Source organism: Platalea leucorodia (genome assembly GCF_965183815.1).
Source record: "Platalea leucorodia genome assembly, chromosome: 20".
Taxonomy (NCBI): domain Eukaryota; kingdom Metazoa; phylum Chordata; class Aves; order Pelecaniformes; family Threskiornithidae; genus Platalea; species Platalea leucorodia.
Window position 1 is genome coordinate 8891617 of NC_138842.1, and position 24269 is coordinate 8915885.

At 56.8% G+C, this 24269-nt stretch overlaps 1 protein-coding gene across 3 annotated transcripts in view; it reads left to right on the plus strand.

Moving 5' to 3' along the window:
* BCL9L (BCL9 like) overlaps window positions 1–24269 on the plus strand; it is a gene marked incomplete at its 3' end in the record, with an annotated part of 65893 nt that overhangs the window by 33853 nt on the left and 7771 nt on the right. For 2 of the 3 annotated variants that reach the window (XM_082330762.1, XM_082330763.1), the window contains exons 2-3: window positions 21219–21582; window positions 23302–23424. In XM_082330762.1, the coding sequence (XP_082186888.1) occupies window positions 21219–21582; window positions 23302–23424 (487 nt within the window). Of the gene's footprint in view, window positions 1–15382; window positions 15477–21218; window positions 21583–23301; window positions 23425–24269 lie in introns of those variants that run through there. The other variant, XM_082330761.1, reaches the window with a different exon arrangement.

Sequence of the window (24269 nt, forward strand, 5' to 3'; positions counted from 1 at the left end):
AGAGGGAGAAGGCAGCGGGGCACGACGTTACCCTGGAAAGAAAGCACTGATGAGTGGAGGCAGAGGGGGAGCGCCAGGGCCCAGGAGGTCGCTGGGGAGGGCATACTTCCCTTGAGAGAAGAAGGGGTGCCAGGGTTGTCAGGACTCTGCCAACGGGAGCGTTATCTCCCATGAGTGCCCCACTTAGTGCCCCCGGTGGTGACTTTGTGCCCACAGGCTTCTCGGAGGGCAGTGGTGTGGCAGGGACAGGCATATGGGCTGCAGGGACTGGTGTTGGGCTCAAGGAGACCGGTACCTGGCTCTTCTCCCTTCTACAGTGGTGCTGGGCATGTTCCTGTGAGCCGCCTTTCCCTCCGTGCCGAGGCTAATGCAGGGCTTTACGGCAGGCACGTGGCCCTCGTGCCGGTGGGCTCTTGTTTTTCCCTGATAGGAGTCTGACTCTGGGACCTGGCCTGCCGGCAGGACCTGGTTGCTGGCGAGCCAGGAAGCCAGGCTGAGCTTGCACGCGGGCGCCCGAGTCCAGGCCTCGGGCGACGCCAAGGCATCAGCTGGCGCTACGGGGAGGCGAGCTGCCTCCCCAGCCCAGCCCCGCGCAGGGTGGCCTCTGGGGGAGACTGTCCCCAGCGGGTCCACGGCAGCCATCCTCCCCACCCTCCTCTTCCCACGCTCCTCGAGGGATGGGGCCAGGAGAGACAGAGGGAAAGAATCACCCCGTGAAGGGTTAACGGTGCGCTCCAGCCCGCTGCTCTCAGCAGCTTGGGCCGTGCTGCAGGAGCAGTGTTTAGCAGCTTGCTCCAGTTGGCGTCTTTCCCAGAATGCTTTGGAAAAGCACTGACCTCTGACCCCCAGTACAAACTGAGCCCAGCACGTGGGAGGGAGAAATTACTCCCAGACCTTCAGGCTCCAGGGTTTACAAGCTGCCTGCAATAAAGCAGCCATTTTTTCCGACAGTTACTAAATCTCCCCTTTTAGCTCTGCTGCAAACCTCTACCCGTCGCTCCCCTCCCCTGCCCCCAGCCCCGCGTCTTGCTCCTTCTGCTCAAATCAGAAACATCTCCGAAGGTGAGGCCAGCCTGTTCCCCCCAGGCTGAAGGCTGGGGAGAGCTCAAGCCGCTGGTCCGTCAGCAGTGCCCCTCACCCTGCAGCGGCGGGTCCCATCCGGCTTGGCAGCTGTCCTTGCGTCTGTCTGCCTGCTTCCTGCGTGAACCGGTGCTGGCAGCAGCAGGCTCCCCGGGTGCCTCTCTGCAGCAGTCCCTGGGGGGGGTCCTGCACCTGCTCCCCCCGCCCGTGGGGGTGCACATCTGCACCTCTCTTCTGAGCCTCGGGAGGCTGGCGGGGCGCTGCTGGAGATGATACCTTGTCCGGGGCAGCTGGCAGACCACGTTTCAGTATTGTCTTAGTGTCGGTGCTGGGGACCGGGAGCCAAAGGGCAAAGGTTTTCTTCTCGGCTTTGCTGATGGCTGGGGCGGCTTTGGGCAGGGCCTTGGTTTTTCTCTGCCTCCGTCCTGCTATCTTGAAATGGGAATAAGAGCCGCAGGGTTTGCAGTTACCTGTCGTCAGCTCCTTAGGTAACTTATTCTGTCTGTGCTCCCCGCAGTGAGCGAGGGATTAACCTCCAGGGAGGCTGGCCAGTTTCTATGGGAGATCACTGCGTGGGAGGCTCACGAGGCTTCACCAGCTCGTGTTTGTAATGCCTGCTGCAGCTGCAAAGTGCCAAGTACTGCTTATTCACATAGGATTTCATGACCATCCAGTTGTGTGGAAGTGCCGAGTCGGTGTGGGGCGGTGAGCTCTGCGTGTCTGGTGCCGTGCTGAGCATGCCGGCGTGTTGTGTTGCCGCAAAGGGCGTGGGGAGAGCGTGTTCGTGTTTGTACAGCGCTTTGGGAACAGAAAGCCCTCGTTACGAGTGGCTACCGTGCCATGGGCACTGTGGGATCCAGATAAATAAAACGGGACCTGGTATTTCAAAACAACCTCTTCCCCGCTCCTCCCACCTCCTGTGCACATTCCTCCGGCAGAGAGCAGGCGAAGGTGGGGAGCTGCCCGCAGCATGCAGCCCTAGCCCGCAGCCCGAGAGCGGCCGCAGCGGCAGGCAGCATACCGCACAGCTCTCTTGCCAGCAGACGCAGGACACCTCGGACGCAGCGGGTCGCCCTGGCCTTGGCCGTGCCGCCCGGTGGGTAGACAGCACCTGCCTGGGGACCCAGACCCCTGTCTCTAGCCCTCGAGATGGCTGGAGGGAACCAGCTCTGGGGACAGCCCTGGAGCCTCAGGCTTTCACTGCACTTCTTTTCAGACCCAGCGTTTTGCCGGGAGCGGTGCTGCGGCGGGAGTCTCGTGCTGCGTGTGGCGCCGGCAGCGGCAGACCTGCGCTGCGCCTTGCTCTGCACCGAGCCCCTGGGCACAGTGTGGCAGGGAAGCCATTTTCCTGAACGTGTCTTGGGCCGGTCTAGGATCTGCTCGACACGCAACAAAAAAGCACGTTCATCCGAATCCCCTTCTCTCCCCTCTCCGAGAGCTTGGTTTTGTTTTTAAATCTATATGGCAGGCGACCAAACTGGCTGAGTCAGTCAGCTGGCTGGCCACCAGAAGTAAAAATGCGGTTTTGTCCCCTCCCTCGTTCTCCCCCCTCCCCCCTGCATTTTTTTTCCTCCTTCACTTAGCGACAGTTTCATGTATTGACAACAAACCTCTTTCTGCCTCCTTCTCTCTCGGGGCCGGGACAAGTGGAAGCTGGTTTTTATTTTCAGAATCAGTCTAGGGGGAGAAGGTGCAGGATGGCAGCCTCGTTTTGCCTTCTTGCTTCTGCCTGCAGTGATGCTGCCTGGGAGGAGGGGGAGCTGCCCGCTGCACCCAGGCCTGCGCAGGCTGGTGGCAGCGTCCGCTCTCGGAGGGACGGAGAGGTGAAGTGTCTTGCCCAAGGCCACGCAGGCCAGGCCTGGGAGGATGGGAGCTGAGGAGCGAGTCTCCCTCGGCCGCTGGCACCCAGGAGCTGTGCCAGCCGTGGGCTGGCTTTCGGGGGGGTAGGAGGAGGTGAGAGGCGAAGATTTGTTCCTGAGTGTTTACAAATGCTCCCGGCTGCCGTGGCGCAGGTGTGGCTGGTTGAAATGCGCCCTGGAGTCAGCTCTTCCACTGGGAAGATGGGAGCCAACGACCCTCCTGTGTGAACGGCCCGACATCTTGTAGAGGGGCAGCCAGACACCGTGTTGTCGAGGGGGGAACAGGCGTGTTTGCCCTCTCCGCCAGCAGGCTGTGTGGGCAGCTGGCCGGGTTTCGGGTGCCTCGTGCTGCTGGGCTGCGCACGACGCGTGTATCCTGGGACAGGGGCGTGGGCATCTCCTGTGGGCCCTGTGGCGGCAGGGTGGCGCGGGAGCTGTCTGCTTCCACTGCGCTGGAAGTCGTCGCTGGTAAGCGCTAACATCGTTCCCCACAGTGGGGGGATTGCACGGCTCTCTCCCTGCCTGCTGCACCAAGCGCTAGGGTGAAACGGGTGCACCGGAGCACTGGGACTCGGATGTGGACATGAAAGGTTTGAGAGCCCCTGTTTGCCGCTGGCAGCGTGCCTGGGCCTCCGCTTTGGTCTGTTAATTCCCAGGAAGCAGCATCCCAGCTTGGGAGCTCAGCTTTCCCCTAGGCTTTCAGGGAAGCCACCAGTTACTGTCCCACCTTGTGCTCCCGCCGCATGTATCCCTGCACCCAGACGTAGCTGGGCTTGGGCAGAAGCAGGGTGCGTGCACAAGGGGTGGTTTTCTGCCCCGTGGCCTGTGGTTTGGCCATCAGCATCTTTGCTCCCTATGCATCCAACTTCTGTAGCCTGTCTGTGGGCAGCCCTGTGACCCCTTCCCAGGGTGGAGGGGGGATGGCGCAGGGGGTGAGGCAGGTGTGATCGGAGTACTGCCAGCTCGGCTCGTTGCTTGTGGCAAGTCCGCGTTCCAGTCTGAACTGCACAACAGGTCGTGGGATCTCGCTGTGTGTCCCAGCTCCCAGGGGGTCACTGGGCGCCCCAGCGTGCGGCACCTCGCAGGAGCAAAACTTCTTGAGCAAAGAAAGGAGGCCTCTCAGGGTGAGAGGAGTTTTCAGATGCAAATTGGCCGGTTGGTTTCGGAGACAGATTTTCTTAATTTGTATGTTGATTTTTGCTATTTCAAATGCATAAATCGCAGCAAATGCTCCAGCCTGACTCTGGCTTCTGTATACTTCAGCAAGAGGGCTGCATGAGAGCAAGCAGCCGGTTGGCTGCTGTGAGCCATGCGGCTATCTGAGGATACCCGCACTGGTCTGAACTAGTTTGCTGCTTCCTCCGTCATATATCACTGCTCAATTGTGAGACATACTTCCAAGGCAGCAAAGGCAGGGAAGGGGAGAAATTGATTTACTGTTTTTTATTTTGGCAGGAAAGGATGTGATGGGCTAAGAAATGTAAAATGCAAAATAAATCCTCCAGAATATTTTGCTCCGTTGAAATGAAGGGAGCTTAAAGGTGCACAAGGAGGCTTGAGAACGCAGTGGGGAAAGGTGTCTGCGAGCTCCTGGTAAGGCTGAACCCCTTTGCCACGTGTCACATGAGGAACGCAGAGGTGAGGGGAACGATAGCTGTCTTGGTCCCTAAAAGATGTCTCTTTGCACATGTAGTTGTGCCCCCACCTCTTCTCCGATGGTCGGAGGCCCTGCCTATGCTATACAGCTGGAGGCGGCTATGAAAACGCTGCAGTGTGCATGCGTCTGCGGTTCATGCAGGAACTGTGATAGCAGGACAGAAGCGGTGAGGAAAAGTGAGAAGTGCTGCTGGGATCTGGTGTTTGTTGGCAGAGATTTCTGGGGCTGGAAGGAGGGGAGGGCAATGGATGCTGCACGTTTGCTGGGCGCTAAGGGAAGGAGCTTTGAGGTCAGGAGGTAGCTGCTGGGGATGCCTCTCCTGCATTCATGTGCGCCTAGTCCTCAGCCTCTCCTTGCTTCTCTTCCCCATCTCTTAAGAGCTTGTGCCCGTAGGGTTGAGGAGGTGTGGGAAGAGGAGAGCTCTGTAGCAATACTCGAGTGTGTCTCTGATGGAATTACTGTACCTGATGTAGCCACGCTTTTTCCTTAAACTTATTTGCAGTCATTCACTCCGCAAATGTCCGGGACGGAAGAAGAGCAGGAATGGTTTGGAAGGGAATATGGTAACTCGGAGTGACCTGTAGATTGCTGGCACCCGTGGCCGGGTGCTGAAGTGGAGACCGTTATTTTCCACCAAATGTGGAGCCCGCTGGGGGCCTGAGCTGGTACAGGAGCTATTTGTGTGCATTGCTTTTGGAAGCTGTCTGTGCTAGTGGGTACCTGCTTGATCCTGGTACTTACCTGTTTGCTTTTGCTGGAGAGAAGGAAACGAGACTTGTCAGTTCCACCTTGTCCTGGTCAGTGTCGTTCTCGGGGCCCTTGCCTGGTTGGATTGCAAACCTATGGGGATCTTGAAATCCTGTTGCTCTTTCTGAGAGAAGGGGGCGAAATCCTAAAATGGATCTGCTGTTTAAATCCTTTCCACCTCACGATCTGAAACCTCTGACAAACTGCCTGGCCTTCAGCCCCCCATTTACACCCGAGCTGTGCTGTACTCCTCAAAATGCCAGTGCTGCCTTACGGCTGTTTGTGGTGTTCCTCCACCCAACAAGGTGGTTTTTAATGTTGGGGGAGCGGAGGAGGGAAGCATCCCTGAGGGACTGCTTAACTTCCACACCTGCTTACATTCTGCTTCCCGGGCAGGTGACCGGCGTTCGGCACAGTCTGTTTCTAACCTCATCACCAGGAAAGATGCTTGTAACAAGGTCTGACCCATGGGCAAACTTTTAAACAAACACAAACTCCTGCATCAAATCAATACCCGGATCAATGGGGTTTTTTTCCCTCTGTCAGAAATAGAGTATAGCTGTGTTGACTCAGTCTGCTGAAGCTGTTTCCCAGCACATCTCCCCGTCACAGGCTGAAATGAAGAGCTGGAATTTCAAGCTCTTTCCATTTACATTGTCACCCGAGCCTAAGTGTACCTGCAGTTTAGGCTTCTTGGAGCGTCTTGCTTATAGTTCTTGGAGCTAGCTGGCTATCTCGAGCACATCAGAGGGGTGAAAGAGACTGGGACGCTTGGCAAACCCTGAGCGAAATTGCTGGTATGTACTTTCTGCCCTCTGCCCTTCCTCCCTGTCAGGTTCCCTTTTGAATGCACTCTGGGAAAAGCCAAATGACACTTCAGCAGTGCAGCACTCTGGTATGGCAGCCTTGGTCCCTTCCACCAGCCCGCGTGTGCAGGTATGGTCGTGAGAGAGCCCCCCGCAGTGTTTCTCACCAGTGGGCTCTGTGTGTATGTGTTGGTCGAGGAGGGTTCGCTCTGCACGTGCCGCGTTGTGGCAGGCATTCCCCACCACATCGCCATGGGGGTTAGCGACTGGCAGAAACGGCGTGCCCTGAGACAGCCCCATCCCGTACCGCAGCCAGGCACTTTTGTGTTTGAGGCTTTGTCTAGAGTTTTACTCAGTCTGGAAGGGAAAATCAGTCTTGTGGAACTAGTTAGAGATGAAAACCTAGCAGCTGTCTGATCCTCGGGCTGTCGTCACTGCACGGAGGATGGACACAGGTTGTCCCCTCCCTGTGGCTGTGCCTGCACATTGCCCTGCGATGTGGTGTCAGCAGGGCCAGCAGCCAGGGCTGAGCTTCTCTGCGATGGTCCCTGCTGCATAATGGGTGTTCGAGTATGAGATGTGCTGGGCACAGAGCAGGTGGGCAGCACTGTGCCCTGAGGATGCTCAGGAGGATGGTCTGCTCCTGGACAATATGTGGGAGCTGACAGCTCGTTTCCCATTTTGCCTTGTGAGCTCGAAGACGATCGTTGTCTCCTGGATTTGCCCGCATGGAGCGAGGCTAATGGGCTTGGCAATCGGAAGGGTGAACGTACCGATGTCTTTGATGTTTGGAAAGAGCTATGAGAGACTTGGAGCCCACTCTGCTCCAAGAGAAAGCTGTCGTGTCTGCAGCAGGAGCCTTGCCCCAGCTCTCTCTGTAGAGTGCTTGAGGAAATCCTGCAAGCCCCAGCTGGATGTGAGCAGGGTGGCGTGTCTCTGGCCTCACGCAGATCAGGCTTTACTTGCTTTCGCAGCGAGGTTCTGGTGCCTGGAGGTGGAGTTGCCGAATTTGCTGAGCCAGGCGTTGAACAAGAGAACCGGCGTCCTCCCTTCCCTGCTGTGCTGTAGGGTAGGCTCGCTGTCTGGCTTGCAGTGCCAGGGCCTGGGGACAGCGGGACCTCACAGGACAACCTGGTTCATGCTGAGGCCACGCAGGGCTGGGCTGCAGCGGGAGAGGTGCCTGGCCCTGTCCCACAGCGCTGCCGTGCCGCCAGGGAAGAGGGCACGGCAGAACTGCTGTCGCATCCACTGGTGGAGAGGCTTCCACATTCTCTCACGCCCACGCGCTGGTACGAACGCGCACACGCGTACGGATGCAGGTTTGTACCAGCGTGAACATGCTCGTGCGGATTCGCATGGAGCTGCGGTTAGGCAGGCACACCCACGCCAACATGGATGCAAATAGACCCATGCTGGTGCGGGCCTGCTCGCCATCACAGAGGCAGACGTGTTCGTATTTGCACAGCTCCAGGCTTGTGCCGGCACAGGCGCACGCATACATGCTCCTGTGCTCGCAGACACAGGCGACAGAGCTAAGCCACAGTGCTGGTCTATTTTTGGGAGCGCTCCTAAGAATTGTGAGCGTGTTTCAGATGTTAGAGTCTTAGATGGGGGAAAGCTAGAACAGATGGCTGGAGGGTTCAGAGCAGCAGCCCTGCTGAGAACAGATATTTATAGGCAGATTTAACCCTTGTGTGGTCTCTGGAGCCACGTTTAAAGGAACAGCATCTGAAGTGAACATTGTGCAGCTGAGCAGTGACCTCTGAGGGTGTGCTGTCCTATGTGGTTTCTGTGAGCCGATTATCAGTGTAGTCTGGAAATCCCATCTATGCTCTACCTCTTTCTCGAGCGCAGGGACGCAGCTTTCCCTAGACCATAGAGCCTGGTTTCTGTAAGCCTTCTATAGGAAAGTGGGCCGGTCGTGCTTATTACTTGCTGTCCAAGCTGGGGCAGCGGGTACTGAGGCTGCCCTGTGCTTGCGTGACCAGCAAAACGAGGACAAAGATTGTTTTGTCCCTCTTGCCCCGATTTTTTTTCTTTTCTTTTCCTTCTTTTTTTTTTTTTTTTTTGTTCTTTTTGCCAGAGGTTACCCAGATTCTTCCTTTTCCTTGTTGGAAGGAGAGATTGTGTTTTCTTTCAGGCATGCTGTCTTATGAAGATACACAGATTAAACCCTGCCCCGTCAGATGTTTTTACCTGCCCTCCTCCTAGGCCCTCTTGCTTGAGTATTTAAGGAAGAGCAAAATCCATCTGCGGGCTGCGCTGGTTTGTTGAACAGAGCTGGCTGCAAAGTGGGGGAGCACAGCACATTTACGTTGACAGATCTATTTGTAGCCCTTTCTTTGAGGGCAGCCAGCCTCCTGTTTGGGACCTGAAGTAGCATTGTCTTTAACTTGTATAGCGTGTCTTGAAGTGGGCTTGGTGGAAACTGAGTAACAGCAGCAGGAGAGAGCGATCTGGGGGCAAGGAAGAAAGCGATGCCCTCAGGTGGGAAATGTAAAGAAATGACAGAATAGTTATCTGGGAGTTGCAGGGGAGAAGGCTCCGGCTCTGAAAGCATGAACCAGGGTGCAGACCTGGGAAGCTTGCTGCTTGTCAGCCTGGTTCTGGGAAAATTAGGGAGCAGCGGTGCTCCTGAGCTAGTGCAGGACACCGGGAGACTGGATAAAAAAGAAACGGAGATGGGGACTGCTGGCAGAGCTGGTGCTGCCAGGTCAGAGAATTGTGCTGGCCTGTATTTGTGCTCCTGAAAATGGGAAGATTTAGTCTAGTTGTGAGATGGGGGAAGAAGCTGCAGTGTCGAGTGGAAAAGGACACATCTCCCATGCAGATAGGCAGTCGGTCCTGTGGGGTTCGAGCTGCAGTGGTTGTGCACAGCAGCACGCACGGCATGCACCTGAACTGCACCTTCCCCCTGTCGGGACTTGGACTAATCCAGGTGTTTGGAGCTGCACTCTGCAGCATCGCCTGCAGGCTTGTGCCCAGCCTGGGGGGTCCCAGGGAGGCAGTGCCGAGCCGTATGGGGCTGTTTTCTGCTTCTCTTTGCACTGCTACGCTCCTGTGGACCAGCTGGAGCTGCTTCTGGTGTTGGAGGCGGCATGCAGCGGCTATAAGTCAGGCTCTTAGTCCAGAGTCAAGTTCCTGGCCAAGGGTTTCATGCAGATGCTCAGTGCACGCTTCACTGAGCCAAGTTTGTGGCTGTGTACCCTGGTCCCATGCCCAAGGGGGTACGAGGCTGTGCTGGAAAGTCTGGGAGTGTGACAGAGTGCCGGTCTTGCCTTGGCGTAGGACTTCCCAGCGGTGTGTCCCTGCTGCTGCGTCAGGGATCAGCTCTGTGTCTTGGGGGTGTGAATTCGGAGCGTCCCGAGTTCTCTTTGCACTGCTGTGCTGGGGCCAGGAGATGCAAATCTGTAGGAGAGTGGGAGTATGTTGGAGCTGCTTGCTCCCTTGCTTATTCATCCCAGTTTCAGACTGCGGAGGCTCAGAAAGCAGTCACTGTCATACCCCCCCGGTACGCAGCTGTGTTCTCACTGCTCATGTGTGTGTCAAGTTGAGGAGTTGTCAGGTCACCCAGAAGCTCTTGGTCCCGGGTCAGCACTTGCACCCACCACTGAAATGTGACTTTGGGGTGAGAATAACCTGGTTCCTCCTGCTCCAGTCCCCCTGTAGCACATCCTGAGAGCGCAGCTGATCCTGCTGGAGACCCAGGTGCGGTACTGGCAGTGCTGGCAGTGCTCAGCAGCCGGCTCGCAGTCTGGTCTGCTGCACGCTGGTGTCGGCTGGCAGCTTTGTGCCTGTGGCTGTCTGACTGCATTTTGTACCCAGACAAATTGGTAGGAGCGAGGTTGCTCGGCAGGGCCACCGGGCACGCTGGCATGGTGCTCCTGCGGCTGGGCTGGCCCTGTTTTCTTCCAAGGCCCATGGGAAGGGCTGGCAGCCACCGTTCTCCTCCTACCTGAGTGGAGGAGGAGAGTGCCTGGCAGTAAGGACCCACCCAGTGGGTAACTGCCAGTCCCAGGGATCTGCCCACACTTGCCTGGCCTCCCACAATGGCCCCATTGTTCCTGAGAGGGCAAGCAGGAGGCTGCCTGCAGCTCCCTGGGCATCGTTAACCCTCTGCCTGCCAGCAGTGGGCTGCAGGGCGTGCGGGGCATGGCGTGGCATGGCGCAGGAGGTCCCGTGGGCAGGTGGAGGAGCTCCTGCCACCCTTGAGTACGTAGAGGGGAGCTGCAGGGGAGCGCCAGCCTCTCTCTGCCAGCTACCTCCAAACCTGCCGGTTGCTGCTGTTTTGAGGACAGCTAGCACATGCCTGTGGTGAAGATGTACATGGAGAGGCAGGGCCCCGCTGAGCCTTGATTTCCTCTGACAAGGCATAGGGAGGCTCTCTGCCTTCTTCCAGGCTGCTTGCTGCCGTGACCTTGCTTTGGGAGCAGCCCTCGTCCAGCCTTGGCGTGGCCACGTTGCTCTGGCCCCAACGCGCGTGCCAGAGCAGGACGTGTCTTTGGGATCGGGACGTTTGGGGTGTTGGGGTGCTAATTCCAGTGGCTGAGGTATCGGTGTGGAAGCTGTTTAAAGCAATTCCAGCCTGATCAAAGTGCCTTCTTCCTTCCTGTCCTGTAACGTGATCGCGGGTCAACGAGCTGCTCATGGTTTGCTGTGGCTTCTGGCTCCTGTTGTAGAGGTGCAGCCTTGGAGGGCACAAGCATGCCTCGCCAGCGTGCTCACGCTGCCGGGGTGCAGGCTCGGAGCCAGAGCGCGATCTCCGTGTGCCTAAGGGGACAGCGAGCACCCTGTTGCCGGCTGGAGGACCTGGACACCCGCATCCCTCTCTGCTGGACGGCTCTGCGCTGCCCGTCTTTTGGTAGCAGTGATGCTTCCCTGCAGCTTTCTGCCACGCTTGCTTCCCCGTCAGCTGACTCCCGGGATTATAGGGCTGCCTCAGCACCCCTGCTCTGTCGCAGATTTCCTCTCCAGAATCCGTGGGATGAGGGAGAGGAAGAGGCATTTGGCTGGCATGCCAAGACTGCGTACAGGAAACTTTCTGGCTGTTGGTCTTCAGAGATGTCGATCCCGGCGTGTCTCGTGCTAGCTTGGAGACTTGCGAATCAGCTCGGTAATCCAGGCGGCCGAGAACTTTGAAACCTAATAGATACCGTGCGAGCATCACCAATTAGTTCTACTGCAAATCCCGCAGCTAATTTGCTTATATCATAAGCTAAGCAGTTACCCTGCTTCCGAAAGTTCTCTTATCTCCGCTTCTCCCACTAGGTACCCTTGGCGCTCTTCCCCCCTCCTTTGTGCCCCGATCTTTGTTGATGCAGTGACTTGCCTTTTTTATATGTTCTGGTTTTTAAATAACGACGTAACTAGAGTTGAGTGTGCAGGGCCAAGGGCTGGGCTGGGAGCACCTGATGGCCCCAGTTGCTGTACCAAATGGGAATGAAACTGCTGCAGAACTTCATCTGGCTGAGTGCCTGCACCTGGGCTCTGGCCACAGAGACCACTGCAAATCCCAAAGCCTCCCATGAGCCTCAGGCACGAGGGCTGGAGGAGCGTCAGAAGCCCTTGCCCACTCTGCGCATCGTGAGTTCATGAGACCTCTCTCTCCTGGTGGAGAAGAGGGGCTCTCGGGGGGCAGCCCCCAAGACAGGTTGCTGTTTGGTCCCTCCTCCCTGTCTGTGGGTGTACATCTGCTGTTAAACGGGGGTCTCGCTACCACCCCCAGAGAGCTGCAGTTAGTGAGACAGGGAAATTTCTGGGTCTTTCTGCCCGTTTCCCATGGGGTGGTCGGAGGCCTGGGTCAGGGTTAGATCACTGTCTCTGGAGGAGCTCGGTGAGCTGCGGGGGGGCGTTGAGTAAGGGCAAAGTAGCCGCTGGGACTTGGGGCTAGGTCTGTGGGGAAGGCCGTGCCTCTTTGCACCCCCTGAGTGGGAGAAGCTGGGGAATTTCAGCTCGAGGTGCGGAGGAGGCTTCTGGAGGTGAAGCGTGGTGAGGAGGTGGAGCAGCTGCCCTTTCGGGGCGCGCAGTGGGGAAACCCCTCTCCGGATCGGTGCGAGCCCAGACTCTGGCGGTAAAGCCAGGTGGGGAGCATGGGCTCCCCTCTCTGCAAGGTCTCTCCCTCCCTCCCTCTCCACCCAGCGCTGGAGTCCCCGTACCACCCACAGGCAGCTGCCACTGCTCAGCGGCAGGATCTCCGCTGCCCGCGCCGATCCGATCCGCGCCGGGGAAGGTGAAGGGTTTCCCAGGGTGGAATTTCCTGCGAGGCAGATGCGCGGCCGCTTCCCCTCTGACCTTAAACCCCGATGTGCCTTAGTCATGGTGGCATGCAAATACGAGGCGACGAGGTGGGGGCTGGAGGGAGCTGCTGGGAAAAGGAAGTGACCTCAGCCGGGGTTTAAATATAGAGCCCAGGCTCTGCTGTGTGCTGGGCCTGGTATTTATAATCCTGGAGGAGCACTTGGCGACTCTCTGCGTCTCTTCTGCAGTCCAGGCTGGCAGAGGGCAGTGTAGGGGCAAGGTGCTGGGGCAGCCGGCCTTGCTTTCCCCTCTCTTCCTTGCATTTTTCTGTCGGCTCCCCCTCCCCAGGTGTGCTCACTTGCACAGATGCAGTGCTGCAATCTGGGTGGCTTGCCGGCCCGCAGGTGCTCCAGCCTCTGCTTTTTGTGTGGGTCCGTCCTTTGGATGCTGCGTTCAGTGCCAGGACTGGGTGCAGGAAGGGAGCCTAACTCTTCCCCAACTCATGTCTATTTCGAGAGCAGGCCGAGAACCCTGGGACACTGAGTGATCTGAAAAATGCGTACAGTCAGGTCAAAGTAGGGCTGTTGGAGCAAGCCTTCCTGCGTGTGGCTTAAAACGTCTTATTTCCTCTGCTGTGAGCCTCCTCAAAGGCAAACCTGCTTGTTGCGCTGCTGGTCGTACCGTGTGGTGCAGCTGGGGTACCCGGTGTTGAGAGGTGGCAGGGGCGTCCTGCCGAAAGGGTTTCCTGCTGGGACGCTGTCTGCAAGGATCGTGCCCTTCTTCAGGCTGGAAAGTTGCCTGAGCTTGCATTGTCGGGCTCAAAGGGAGAGCTGTTTTGGGGGAGATTTTCTGCAAGGTGGTACAGGATGTCTAGCCCTCGCTAGCAGCGTGCAACAGGCGTCTTTGTGCTGCCTTTATCTGAGGAAGTGGGGTAAGCGTCTGCTGCAGGGATACGCCGCATGGTTCTGCCCTCCAGCCCACCCCTCCGCACCCTGCGGGATCCCTGCTGTGAGGGCTGGGGTGCGGAGGAAGCCCGTGGTCCGGTGCAAAGTCCCTGCGCCAGCCCAGGTGCCTCGGTGCTGGCCAGGAGGTGCAGTGAGTTTGCCCGTGCTCAGCCCTGGCGAGACTGTGGATGCCGTGGGTGACGGTGACACCTAGTGGCTTTGTCCCACAGTCTCCACCTCAGGCCCAGAGATGGGGTGCTGGGTGCGACACCCCGGAAAATCTCCTGGTGCTTCCAGGTGCCCAGCATGAAGCTGGACCAGTCGTGGGCAACAGACCCTGCGGCACTCGGGAGTCCTTATGGCTCTGGCTTGGAGACAGTGTGTGGGGAAGTGGACCAAGCGTGACGTCCTTGTTGACGGTGGCTAGTCCATCACGGAGCCCTGCAGAGAGCCTTTCTGCTAAAAGGAAGAGCAGAAACTGTTGTGTTAAAGCTTGGGAGCTCCTCGAGAAGCTCCAGCCTTGCTGGGTTCCAGTCCCGCACACTGCTGGCATCTCACGGGCTTCTTTAGTTATTGCTAAAGGATCCTAAAGCAGATGCTGAAGTCTAGACACAGCTGAAAGACCCTCCTCGTAGATTTAGCTGCATTAGGCATTTACCCGACACATGTGACTTGGCTCCCTCGTGGTGTTTGTGGGAACGTTGGGCTTTCAAGGGCTCATCTACGAGCCCTGCTGCTCAGGAGAGCTGGTGTAGCAGAGGGCAGCTCACCAGGTAGACTTTTAAGCATTACTGACCCGTTCTCAGTAACGCTAGTGCACAAACACAGTGGGAATTGCCCAAGGAGGTCTTTTAATCCCGTGGGTCAAGTGCACAGGGAGATCCGTGCTGTGGCTGTGTGTTGCAGCCTGCAATGTTATGTGCCACAATGGTTTTCACAGGGAAACCGCCCCCTTCACGTGTAGGTGAGCTTGTCTTTGTGCACCCCAGCACACCCATGCTGTTGCAGTCCGGGATGGTCTCCTGCCCTGAGCTGCTTGTGATGGGACAGCCGGCGGTGAGCGGTTGAGGGGGTTGCATGCACAGTGCCTGCTGCACAAGTGTTTCGTGTATTCCAGTGTTGCTACCTGCCTGAGCCACGCCGCTGGCATCTACGAGCTAAGATCCTCAAGGCATTTACCAAAGGCTGCGTGGGGGTGTCCAGCTGTCACAGCGGCCCGTGACTCTGGCCAGATTTCACATACTGCAGGAAGGGATCCTGCCTCGGAGGAAATTGAAGCTCCCTGAGCAGCAGCAGTACCTTTGGAAGAGATTTCTGGCTTTGCTCCCTGACCTGCTCGATGCTGTTACACCACCGCAGCCTGCAGAGCCGCAACGTGCGGGTGGCTGTGCTACCCTGCACATGGGGCACCCGGACCTTCATGCAGGTCTCTCGCTGACCCGTCCCCAGCAGGTCACACGAGCCGATGTACAAAATAATTCCTCGTTATCGTCCCCATAAAGCCACATGCAACTGTCGAGTAATGTCTGGCACATGCAGGGTTGCTGTAGGGAACGTGCCAGTTGGACTCGGAAGCTGGAAGGATCTGCAGATTTGGTGACGGACCTGGAGACTCCCTGAGCACAGGACAGGAAGCCAGCCTCTGCCTGGGGGTGCAGTAAGCAGCAGAAGAGTGGGAGAAACTGTTGAGCAGGGGGCAAGGAAGTGCTAAGAAAAGCTCAACACCAATGGATTGCAGCAAGCTGGAGAGGGACTTTTTACAAGGGCATGTAGTGATAGGACAGGGGGTAATGGCTTAAACCTAAAAGAGGGTAGATTTAGATTAGATCTAAGGAAGAAATTCTTCACGATGATGGCGTTGAGGCACTGGAACCGCTTTCCCAGAGAAGCTGTGGATGCCCCCTCCCTGGAAGTGTTCAAGGCCAGGCTGGATGGGGCTTGGAGCAACCTGGTCTGGTGGAAGGTGTCTCTGCCCATGGCAGTTGGAACTAGGTGATCTTTACGGTCCCTTCCAACCGAAACCATTCTATGATTCTATGATACAGCTGATGAGGGTACCACCGTTTCCGCCATTTAAAAGGGCGTGAGAAGAATCCAAGAAATGAATAGAAGAGAAAATGGGCTTCTCCAGGCTATCCATCTGACGGTATGAGAGCAAGATAATTTCATGATGCATTCAAAACAGATGACTTGTCAGTGGGAGCGTTGCCTTGCGGAACCGCCTGCCTCCTGATGTCTCTGAGTCCGGCCGGCCGAGGCAAGGCTCAAATGAGAACTCCCTTTAGCAGCGGCAGCCTGGGTTAAGGCTGTTCTCGCTGGTGATAAACACGTTCAGGCGCGTGCTCCCATGCGGGGGTTAGGGAGACACTCCTGCAGGCGGTGGTTGCTAAATAGCGTGCTGGCTCAGAGGTGTGCTTGTCAGGCTCGGGTGGGTTCCTGGGCTCATCTGGCTGTTAGAGCCCATCACTGACTCTTGGCTGGAGCTGGCTGGGTGACAGCAATGCTGTTTCGCTACTGTTTTTGAGGGTTTTGTTTCTCACTGGAACAGACTCAAAACCCATTGAGTGGTCTTGCGAAAAGGATTGTTTTGGAACAACCATTTTTGCATGGAAAAGGTCAAGTTTCTGATTCTGGTCTTTTTCTCAAATCAGAAGTGACCCAAGAGTCTCGGACTTCAGAAATCTTGCTTCTGGAAAGTTTGTCGTAGTCTTTGCCTCCGTGAAATACTCTGACTTTAATGAAATAGTACGGTATTTCTTTGGAGGTGTTCCAACCCCTTCTGCTGTTAACCGTGGGAGGACTGGTAATCCAGGAGTGGTGTTAGGCAGTGTGCCCATGATCACATCCGGACTTGGGGTGAGAGGTATTTCAGGAGGGGGCAGCGGGTCTTTGGGGGTCTCTCCGTTTGCTGTTCTCTGCCTGACGCCTTTCTTCGAGAGGCCCTTGAGCTTGCTTAGAACCTCTCATTTCCAAAGCCAAGGTGTTCCGCTTGAGTTTGTGGTGGTGTCCATGGGACGTTTTAGATCGGGCTTGTCCCGGGATTGCTGCTCATAGTGAGCGGGTGGGTGGTTATCAGCAGAGGCGATGTGCTTAGAGGGTGTTTGCAGCGGCAACCTGGTCTTGTTATTTCCTGGACTGGCTGGCGGAGAGGGGCTGGGTGACTTTCTGCTCGTTGCATCGCTCTGTCACGACCTGCTACGTTGGGTATTCGTGAGCTGCGGGGCATGTCAGCACAGCTCAGGAGGCCCGGGCTGTGGTCTTCGCTGTGTATGCGCAAGTCGGTAGTCATCTGGATTTCGCAAGAGCGCTCCCCAGCATCTGATAGGAGGGAGGTGCGGCGAAGCTCCTTCCTTTTTGAACCGTCGTGACTCTTGTTTCCCGGCTTCTTCTCTCGCCCTTCCTCCCGATAGGGTTAGCACAGCAGCAATGTCAGCCAGCATCAAGACATGGAAGCTGCGGCGCAGGCAGGCTGGCGGCCGAGAGGCTTTCCTGCCCCATTGGGAGGCGGGCACGGGCTCCGCATTCTTGCGGCAGTGTTGGGAATCTGCGTTATCGTCCTTCGGAGAGAGCGGGAGCATGATTCACCAGAAAGTCCTCCAGGAACGCAGTGGGGTTTCAGGTTTCTTGAACTATCAGCTAGCAATTCCGGGACTGGGAATATGTCAGCTCAGTCTCTCCTTGCCCGGAGCTTCCTCCTCCCCCTCTGCTGCTGTTCAGACCGTACTGGAGGAGACTTACTGAAAGCAGGTTCTGTTGTTTTGTTTTGAGGTTTCTTGTCTGCTAAGGTCCCAGTCTTTGATTTAAGGCTGTGGCTTTTCAGATGTACCAGGCACAAATACTCTCCCTCTGCATTTAGGTGTAGCTCTTCGTTCAACAGAGGTGTTTATTGTCCCTTGTAAGCCTCCCTCCCCATGTGAGGGAGGCTGGGTTGTCCCCCTGTTTAGTGACGGAGGAATCGAGGCCCCCAGAAAGAGTGCATCTTGCTCAGGGTCATTCGTGGAATCCGTGGCAGCTGGGGGTAGAAGCCAGGAGTCTCGGCTCCTTGCTATAACTGCTGGGAATTAAGTTTGCTATTGTCTTTAAAACTGCTGGGCTGGAGCGGGTGTGTTGCTAAATTGCAGAGGGAGCCAGATTTCTATGCAATCTCCTTTTTGTCGTGTTCTTTTCAAGATGTTTTGGATTGTTTGTCTCCCCGTGTCAGTGTATCTACTTTCTAATTAATTCTCTTCTGTGGCCCAGATGTGTGGCATGCCTGCTGGAATCCAGTTTGAATCCAGGGGCGTGTGCAAGGAGCTTACAGCAATCGAGATGCCTATCGGCATACTGCAGCCAGACACATGGGAGGCCGGGGTGGATCCCCGCTATGCATCTGCAACAGGATCCAACTGTTGCTACTCCCGAAAGCAGAGCAGAATCCACAACCAGCTGTTTCTGGCCCTGCTCCCATTAGGATTTGCGAGGGGAGTGCAGTCAGTCTCAGTCGAGGCTGGAAGAAGCGGGCTTCCCAAGGTTGAGCCAGGGCCCCCCGTCAGCCCAGGGTGGCTTTCCATCCTGCGACTGGCTGAGGCGAGGCATTGGATGCCCTTCCTGGAGCACCAGCCTACTCCCAGAATGAAGGAAGAAGATAGATGCCCCAAAACGGTGATGTTCTGGAGGGACCTCGCAGCCAGCGAGGCTCGCCCACGCCGCAGGCAGCGTCTGAAGGTTTCATTGTGGCGGCTGCCAGGTCCTTTGGGATCGATGCGTGTGTTCCCTGCAATCTGACCTGAGAGCTAGAGGGTCAGGGGGTGCGTCTCGAGCATTAGTCTCTGGGCTCTGCAGGCGTGGTCTTAGCAGGGCCCGGGTTTTCTTCCTCCCTCCCCAGGCTACTCACATGCCCATGCTGTGCTGTAGGAGGGTTGTGCTGCAGTGCTGCTGAGCATTCCCATTTTCGGTGAAGCACTTTGGGATCTATTTTGAATGCAATATCGTGTTCATGCAGATGTGCCACAGGCAGACCTGCATCTCCCAGCCTATCGGTGATGCGGATGGCGGTGGTAGCACCTCCTCGGCTGGTCTAGCCGCACCCTGGCGTCAGTCGGTTTGTGACCCTCAGGACTGCGGTGCAACGTGTTGCAAAGATTGCTGAGTGCGGCGCAGCAGGCGGGGGCTCTGGGCCACCAGCAGCGGGAGCTGCTGCAGGGCTTGCTTTCTGGAATGCTGTCTGGCAGCAGCCTCTTCCAGCAGGGCTGAAGGCTCCCTGCGGCTGGCCAGCTAGCGGCTGCAGGCAGCGTGTGTGCTTAACGCTGCAGCTTGTGCCATATGGACCTTCTCCTCCTCCCCGCTTGCCCTCTCCACGTCTCCTTCCCCGCTCTGCTCCCCTCCCCCTGCGAGCGGTTTGACAGAGCAATTGGGCAGGCACTGGGACGGCAGCTCTGACATAAATCTCTCCTGGTGTGGAATGAGGGGTATAAATATCCAGAGAGTGATGTGATCTTTCCAGCTGCTATTAATAGGTCCCCGGAGAACAAGAGCGAGCGAGCGAGACTGGCTGACACTTAAAGGGCTAGCAACTCCCTTATGTGCTGTGAAAATTAATCAGCGCTGTGGCTCACCATCTTCCTCCAGGCTAGAGCAGAGCCCTCGCTGAGGTGCGTGGGGAGGAGGCGGAGGAGGAGGAGGAGGGAGCAACTAACGACTTGCTAGTTAGGAAGCAGTGATAGGCCAAGCTGTGCATGAACGATCCCACTAACTAACTAGGAATGCCTGGGCGGGCTGTGCGATAGCGCTGTTTGTGCAGGCTGCTCTCGGTCGGGCGCCTCAGCGTGCCAGCCAGCCACCGGCTCAGCCTTGCTTCGCAGGGAGGCAGGTGCTGAGAAGTCCCTTTTGCAGGCAGGGAACTTGCTGGCGGTGGATGGCAAGCTGCAGCCTGCGCCTTGTGGCGATCACCGTCTTTCAGGGATTACGGGTCTGCCAAACGTGCTTTGCTCTTCGCTTGTGCGCTGCTCTGGGTATGGTGTTTTGCCCTAGCAGAGCGAGCACTTGGCTTTTGCTGATGGGATGTCTTCAGGCCTGCCTTTGGCAAGCCAGGAGCAGTGTGTGTAGTGCTGCTGAGCTCTTGTGGCGCTATTTCGAGATGCGGGGTTTGGTCTGGAGCCGGCGCTTCCTGTCCCTGGGTGGCAGAAGAAATCTGTGCACAGCATCTGGCCTGCTCAGTCCAGATGGGAGGAGTGGACCACGGGCCCAGTAACCCCCCGTGTGCTGGGAAATTTCTCTGCCTGTGCACGGGGAAGGTTCTTGAGTGCGTCGTGGGGGTGTCATGCAAAGCACATAGCAGACGTAAGCAAACAGAGAGTAATACCTCAGCTTCCATGAACATGTGGTTTATGCTCCTTCACCCCTGCTCCCCGAGCAGTAGAGAAGACTGTGACAGGCAGCGGGGGTCTCTGCAGCTTTGGAGTCACTCGCTGGGGCAGTGAGGAGGCTGTAGCAGAGCAACGTGGGGCCCCCATGCAGGAAGAGTTACGTCCTCTAGATGAAGAAAGCGAGGAGCAGTTCTCACGGGGATGTGCATCTTTCTGCGCTGGGACTGTCTCCGAGGGCTTAGCAGCAAACGCAGTTCAGGCCGGGAAGAGTCGATGTCTAAGAGCCATCAGGGACATCCTCTGCGCACTCCGGTAGCCCCCGAGCTGAGGCTGGCTGATGTCCCGCACTGCCTCTGCCATGTTGAAGAAGGCTACTTGCTGCAAGTAGGAGGTACTCGTAGGCCAGGAGGGATGCACCCTGCAGTTACCAGGGTTGTCTGTTGAACCGAGGGTTAGGAGCAGCCCTCCAGAACACGCGATGTGCTCAGGTACTGTGGAGCCGCATCCCAGTCACCTGTAATGCCTGTGCAGAGCTCCGAGGGGAAGAATCCCAGCGCAAGCCTAAGAGACTCTGCTAAGGCAAATAGATCTGCAAGGAGGGCTGCTGCAGCATGGCTCAGCTGTGTGCACGTCCACCAGCCCAGAAGCCTGCGTGCTCTGCCCTAGCTGCTTCTTCCCTGAAACGCTCTGCCTCAGCCTGCGGGGCTATTCAGAAAGCTGGGCTGGGTCTGGAGCAGGAGAGCCTCACCCTGCTGTCCCGGCAGGCCTGTGGCATGTTGCATCATCCTGCTGGGCTGGAAGCTGCCGCTGAAGTGGACGCTCCCCCACTCAAGGCCTTGGAGCAGGAGCCGGAACGGTCCCTCAGGCCCCTGGGAAGAGACAGGGATACCACTTAGCTGACGAGCTCCCGCACTCTTGGCTCTGCCCTTGCCTTGCAACCCACCGCCGCCTTCTCCTCTTAGTCCTTCCCTGCCCTGTCCCAGCTTTCTCTTTATAGGCTTGCATATCTGTCTGATATCAGACCATCTTCTGTCTGCTCAGTTGTCTCCTGTGTGTTTTGCAGAGCAGAGGAAAACAATTTAGCAGCAGAAGGGGTCCCTGATGCCAGTAGGGCACCAGATTTCTGTTCAGGGTCGCAAAATTGTCTGAGCTCTGGGAACACCTGCAAAATAGCTCTAAGGATCCTTCTGCTCACCGAAGGGCCAGGCTGGCATGGAGCACCCCGTTCTCATCGTGGCCTTGGAAATGAGGGCTCTCGTGTCCATGCCTGTGCCTTGGAGTGCTGGCAAGCCTGCTGTGCCTGGGTGGGAATTTGCTGCTTGTCCGCACGCAGCTAACTGCGGAGGAGGATCCTTTGCTCGAAGGGGCCAGGGCTAATTCCCGGCACAAGTGGCTCTGGGCTGTGCCTTGCCGCAGGCTTTGTCTGGCCCTGTGACCAGGCAGCAGCCCCAGTGCCCCGGCCCTGGGCAGTGCCCCTGTCAGCTGCGCGCATGCGAGGGGCACCGAGGGGCACTGCGCTCACTCGCTGCCCTCTTCTCTTGCAGGTTTCTGACCGAAGGGCCTGGGAGCTCCCTCCACTGGCGCTGTGGGGAGCTTTAGCCAATCCAATGCACCCTGACAACAAACTGCCCAGCCATGGCAAGGCAGGCAGCAGCGGTGCCCCAGCCCAGCACCACAACGTGAGCCAAGCACCCACCTGCAACCTGGGCTCTAAGGGTGTGGGGGCAGGCAGCCATGGCGGCAAGGCCACTCAGATCTCCCCTGGCAACTCTGGACTGAAAAACAGCCAGAACGCTGTCCCAAACTTCAGCTCCTTGAAGGGCAAGGTGAAACGGGAACGAAGCATCTCGGTGGATTCCGGAGAACAGCGAGAAGCCAGCACCCCTTCGCAGGACACAGAATCAAAAGGTAATACTCTCCTAAACCTTGCCTCAGCACGTCTTCCTTCTAGTTGCTCCAAGCATCCTGGCAGGACCTGGGATGGGAGCAGCTGTGAGCGTCTTGGGTTTCTGTGCTACGGCTGCTGTCTGGGCTTGCCCTGGCTGCCGGTGCGTCTTCGCATTGCTGCTTGTCGCATCCGTGGTTTTGGGACCAGAGTGGCTGAGCATTGTCTTTACGTTTCATTCCCTAAACTGTTTGTTACACTGAGAACCTGCGACTCTGGTTTTCAGGGGCTACTGAGGCTGGCTAAGCAAGAGCATGGTTCACTGAAACAGTACCGCACGCCCCTGCTTTGCAATGTGCAGACTTTCAACTTGGGACCGAGTTGAGTTGTTTTCTGTCTCCTTGCTGTTGGCCAAGAGCTGCTTTTGTGGTGTTCTTGCAGCTGCCTGACGACTCAGTCATGGTTAGCGAGGAGGTGCTGTGAGGGTCGCTGTCTGAACAGTTCTGTGGTTTTGTCAGCGATGGATGACTCTTGTGTTACAGCACGTGGCTTCTGGAAAAGGGCTGAGTCAGTGCTTCCAAACCCTCTGGCTTCCCTGTCCTCACCAGCCTTCCCTGTAGCCTCTTGTGTTCCACCAAGCTCTGTGCTCAACGGCCGCATGGGACGCTTGAGCATCTTGGGGGGGGGGGGGGGTTGTCAGAGGAGAAATCCCAGTGGTGCCCTTGATTCCAACCGAGACTCACACCCGGTCCCCAAACGCAGAGCCGCTGTTGTGGCTCGTGCCTCTAAGCATTTGGTTTTGTGGCCAAAGCTGTGTTGACTGACTAGCTTAGGCCAGAACCATGCCTTGGAAGAAGGGGTAGAACGTACCTGAACAGACCTCCTGCCCCCAGGAAAGCTTTCTCCCCATTGCGTCAGGGGGTAACTGTATGCCACCGATCATAAGTATTTGTAGCTTTATCCCAGTACTGTCTTGCAGTCCAGGCTTCCACAGGAAAATTATTAAAATGGCTTGGTCAGGAATGCCCAAATCTCCTGTGTTCCTGCTGCAGTGCACTGATAGATCATGTGAATATGGCCTGGAAAACCACTAGATGATGTAAAAAAGGGAGTCCAGACAGTGTTATATTAGAGTTAAAGCACAGGACTAGAAGTTATCCATTCCGTGTCCAGTTCCTTTCCCCGAGTCCCTGGGTGCCTTTAGGCAAGCCACTTCCTCTCTGAGCTGCATCAGCCCCATCTGAGAAATGGAGGGACCATCCAATTTTACAGAGGGCGTAAAGGCACCTGCCTGATTGATGTCTGGGAAGGGCAGAGTCTGTCTCTTGTTCCTACAACGGATGTGAACGTGCCCTCCCGTTCCATTCTCAGGTTTTCATTGCTAAATCACAGACCCCTTAAATTTAGGGTTAATGTCCAAAGCACTCTGGTTTGGAACAGCAGTTGGACATGTCCTGTGTCTGCAGACTCCATTCAGACAGTAAGAAACAGATCGTATTCTGAACTGCTGGCTCTCACAGGAGCGTCTCACCAGGTCTGGCTGCAAAGACAAGGAGCCCAGACTGAGCAGATGCTTCAGGATCTTTACCGGGGCTGGGCAGATGTCAGTGTAAGGCTTCTCGCCCAGTGCATCCTGGCTGGGTTGGCAGTGCCGGCGTGCAGCACACAGCTGGGCAGGGCCCCAGCCTTCCCAGCCCCTGCCAGGTCTCCTCAGCTCTTCTGACAGCTCTGTCCCTTTGCAGGTGAGGTGGCTCCCCGTAGCAAGCGGCGGTGCGTGCTGGAAAGGAAGCAGCCATACAGCGGGGACGAATGGTGCTCTGGGCCGGACAGCGAGGAAGACGACAAGCCCATCAGCAGTGCACACAGTGAGTGTCTACCTCCTTACCAGTTCAGAAGCTTGAATAAAGCCAGCTCCTTCCTGCAGCTCAGCACGGCAGATGGCACCGGCACCTTTAGCTTTGCCCGTGTGTGCTCACTTAGCCGGGTGTGTGGCGTGGTGGGCCATCACGGCTGGCGGTCGTCGTGCTGTGAGAGTGTTTGTGGCCATGCAGTGAGGTGTAGGACCTGTTTTGTGGAGGTGCTGTCGAGATGCTGGAGGAGAAGGTGTTGAGGTTGGATGTCCCTGCTAGACGTTGCTCTGGCCACGCCAGCGGCAGAATTGCCATCTTGAAAGTGTGCCTGGTTTAAATCTGGTTAAGCATGCCTACCGTGGTCATAGCGGCAGCCAGACCACACGACGTGCATTGCCCTTGTCGCAGCAGCTAAGTCTGTGCCAGGCCATCCACCTGCCTCTCCGCAGCTGTGCTTTAAAGGCAACTGAAGCTAAAGAGGCCCTCGGAGTCTTCACAGTGGTTCAGGCAGGGCTGAGCTGGCCAAGGCATGCTCCATTTGGGGCAACAAACCGTAGGTCTCTCCTGTTTTCCAAAAGCATCAAAACTCTCTGATTTTTTTTTTTTTTTTTTTTTTTTTTTGTATCTAGAATTCAGTTTACTTTCAAATTGCAACAGGGAGAATATCTGAGAGAAGAGGGCAAGGTCCTGCGGGGCCCAAGGGCCACAGCTGATGGAGAACACGGAAGCGTATAAACCCAAATAGAGGGTGGCCTCTGTGCCTGCCATTGTGCCGTAGCCATCCTCTCCAGGATGTCCCTTGTGCTTCTCCGCACAGTCCACAACCCTTGTGGGAAGGGATAGCGCTGCCTCCCTGTCGC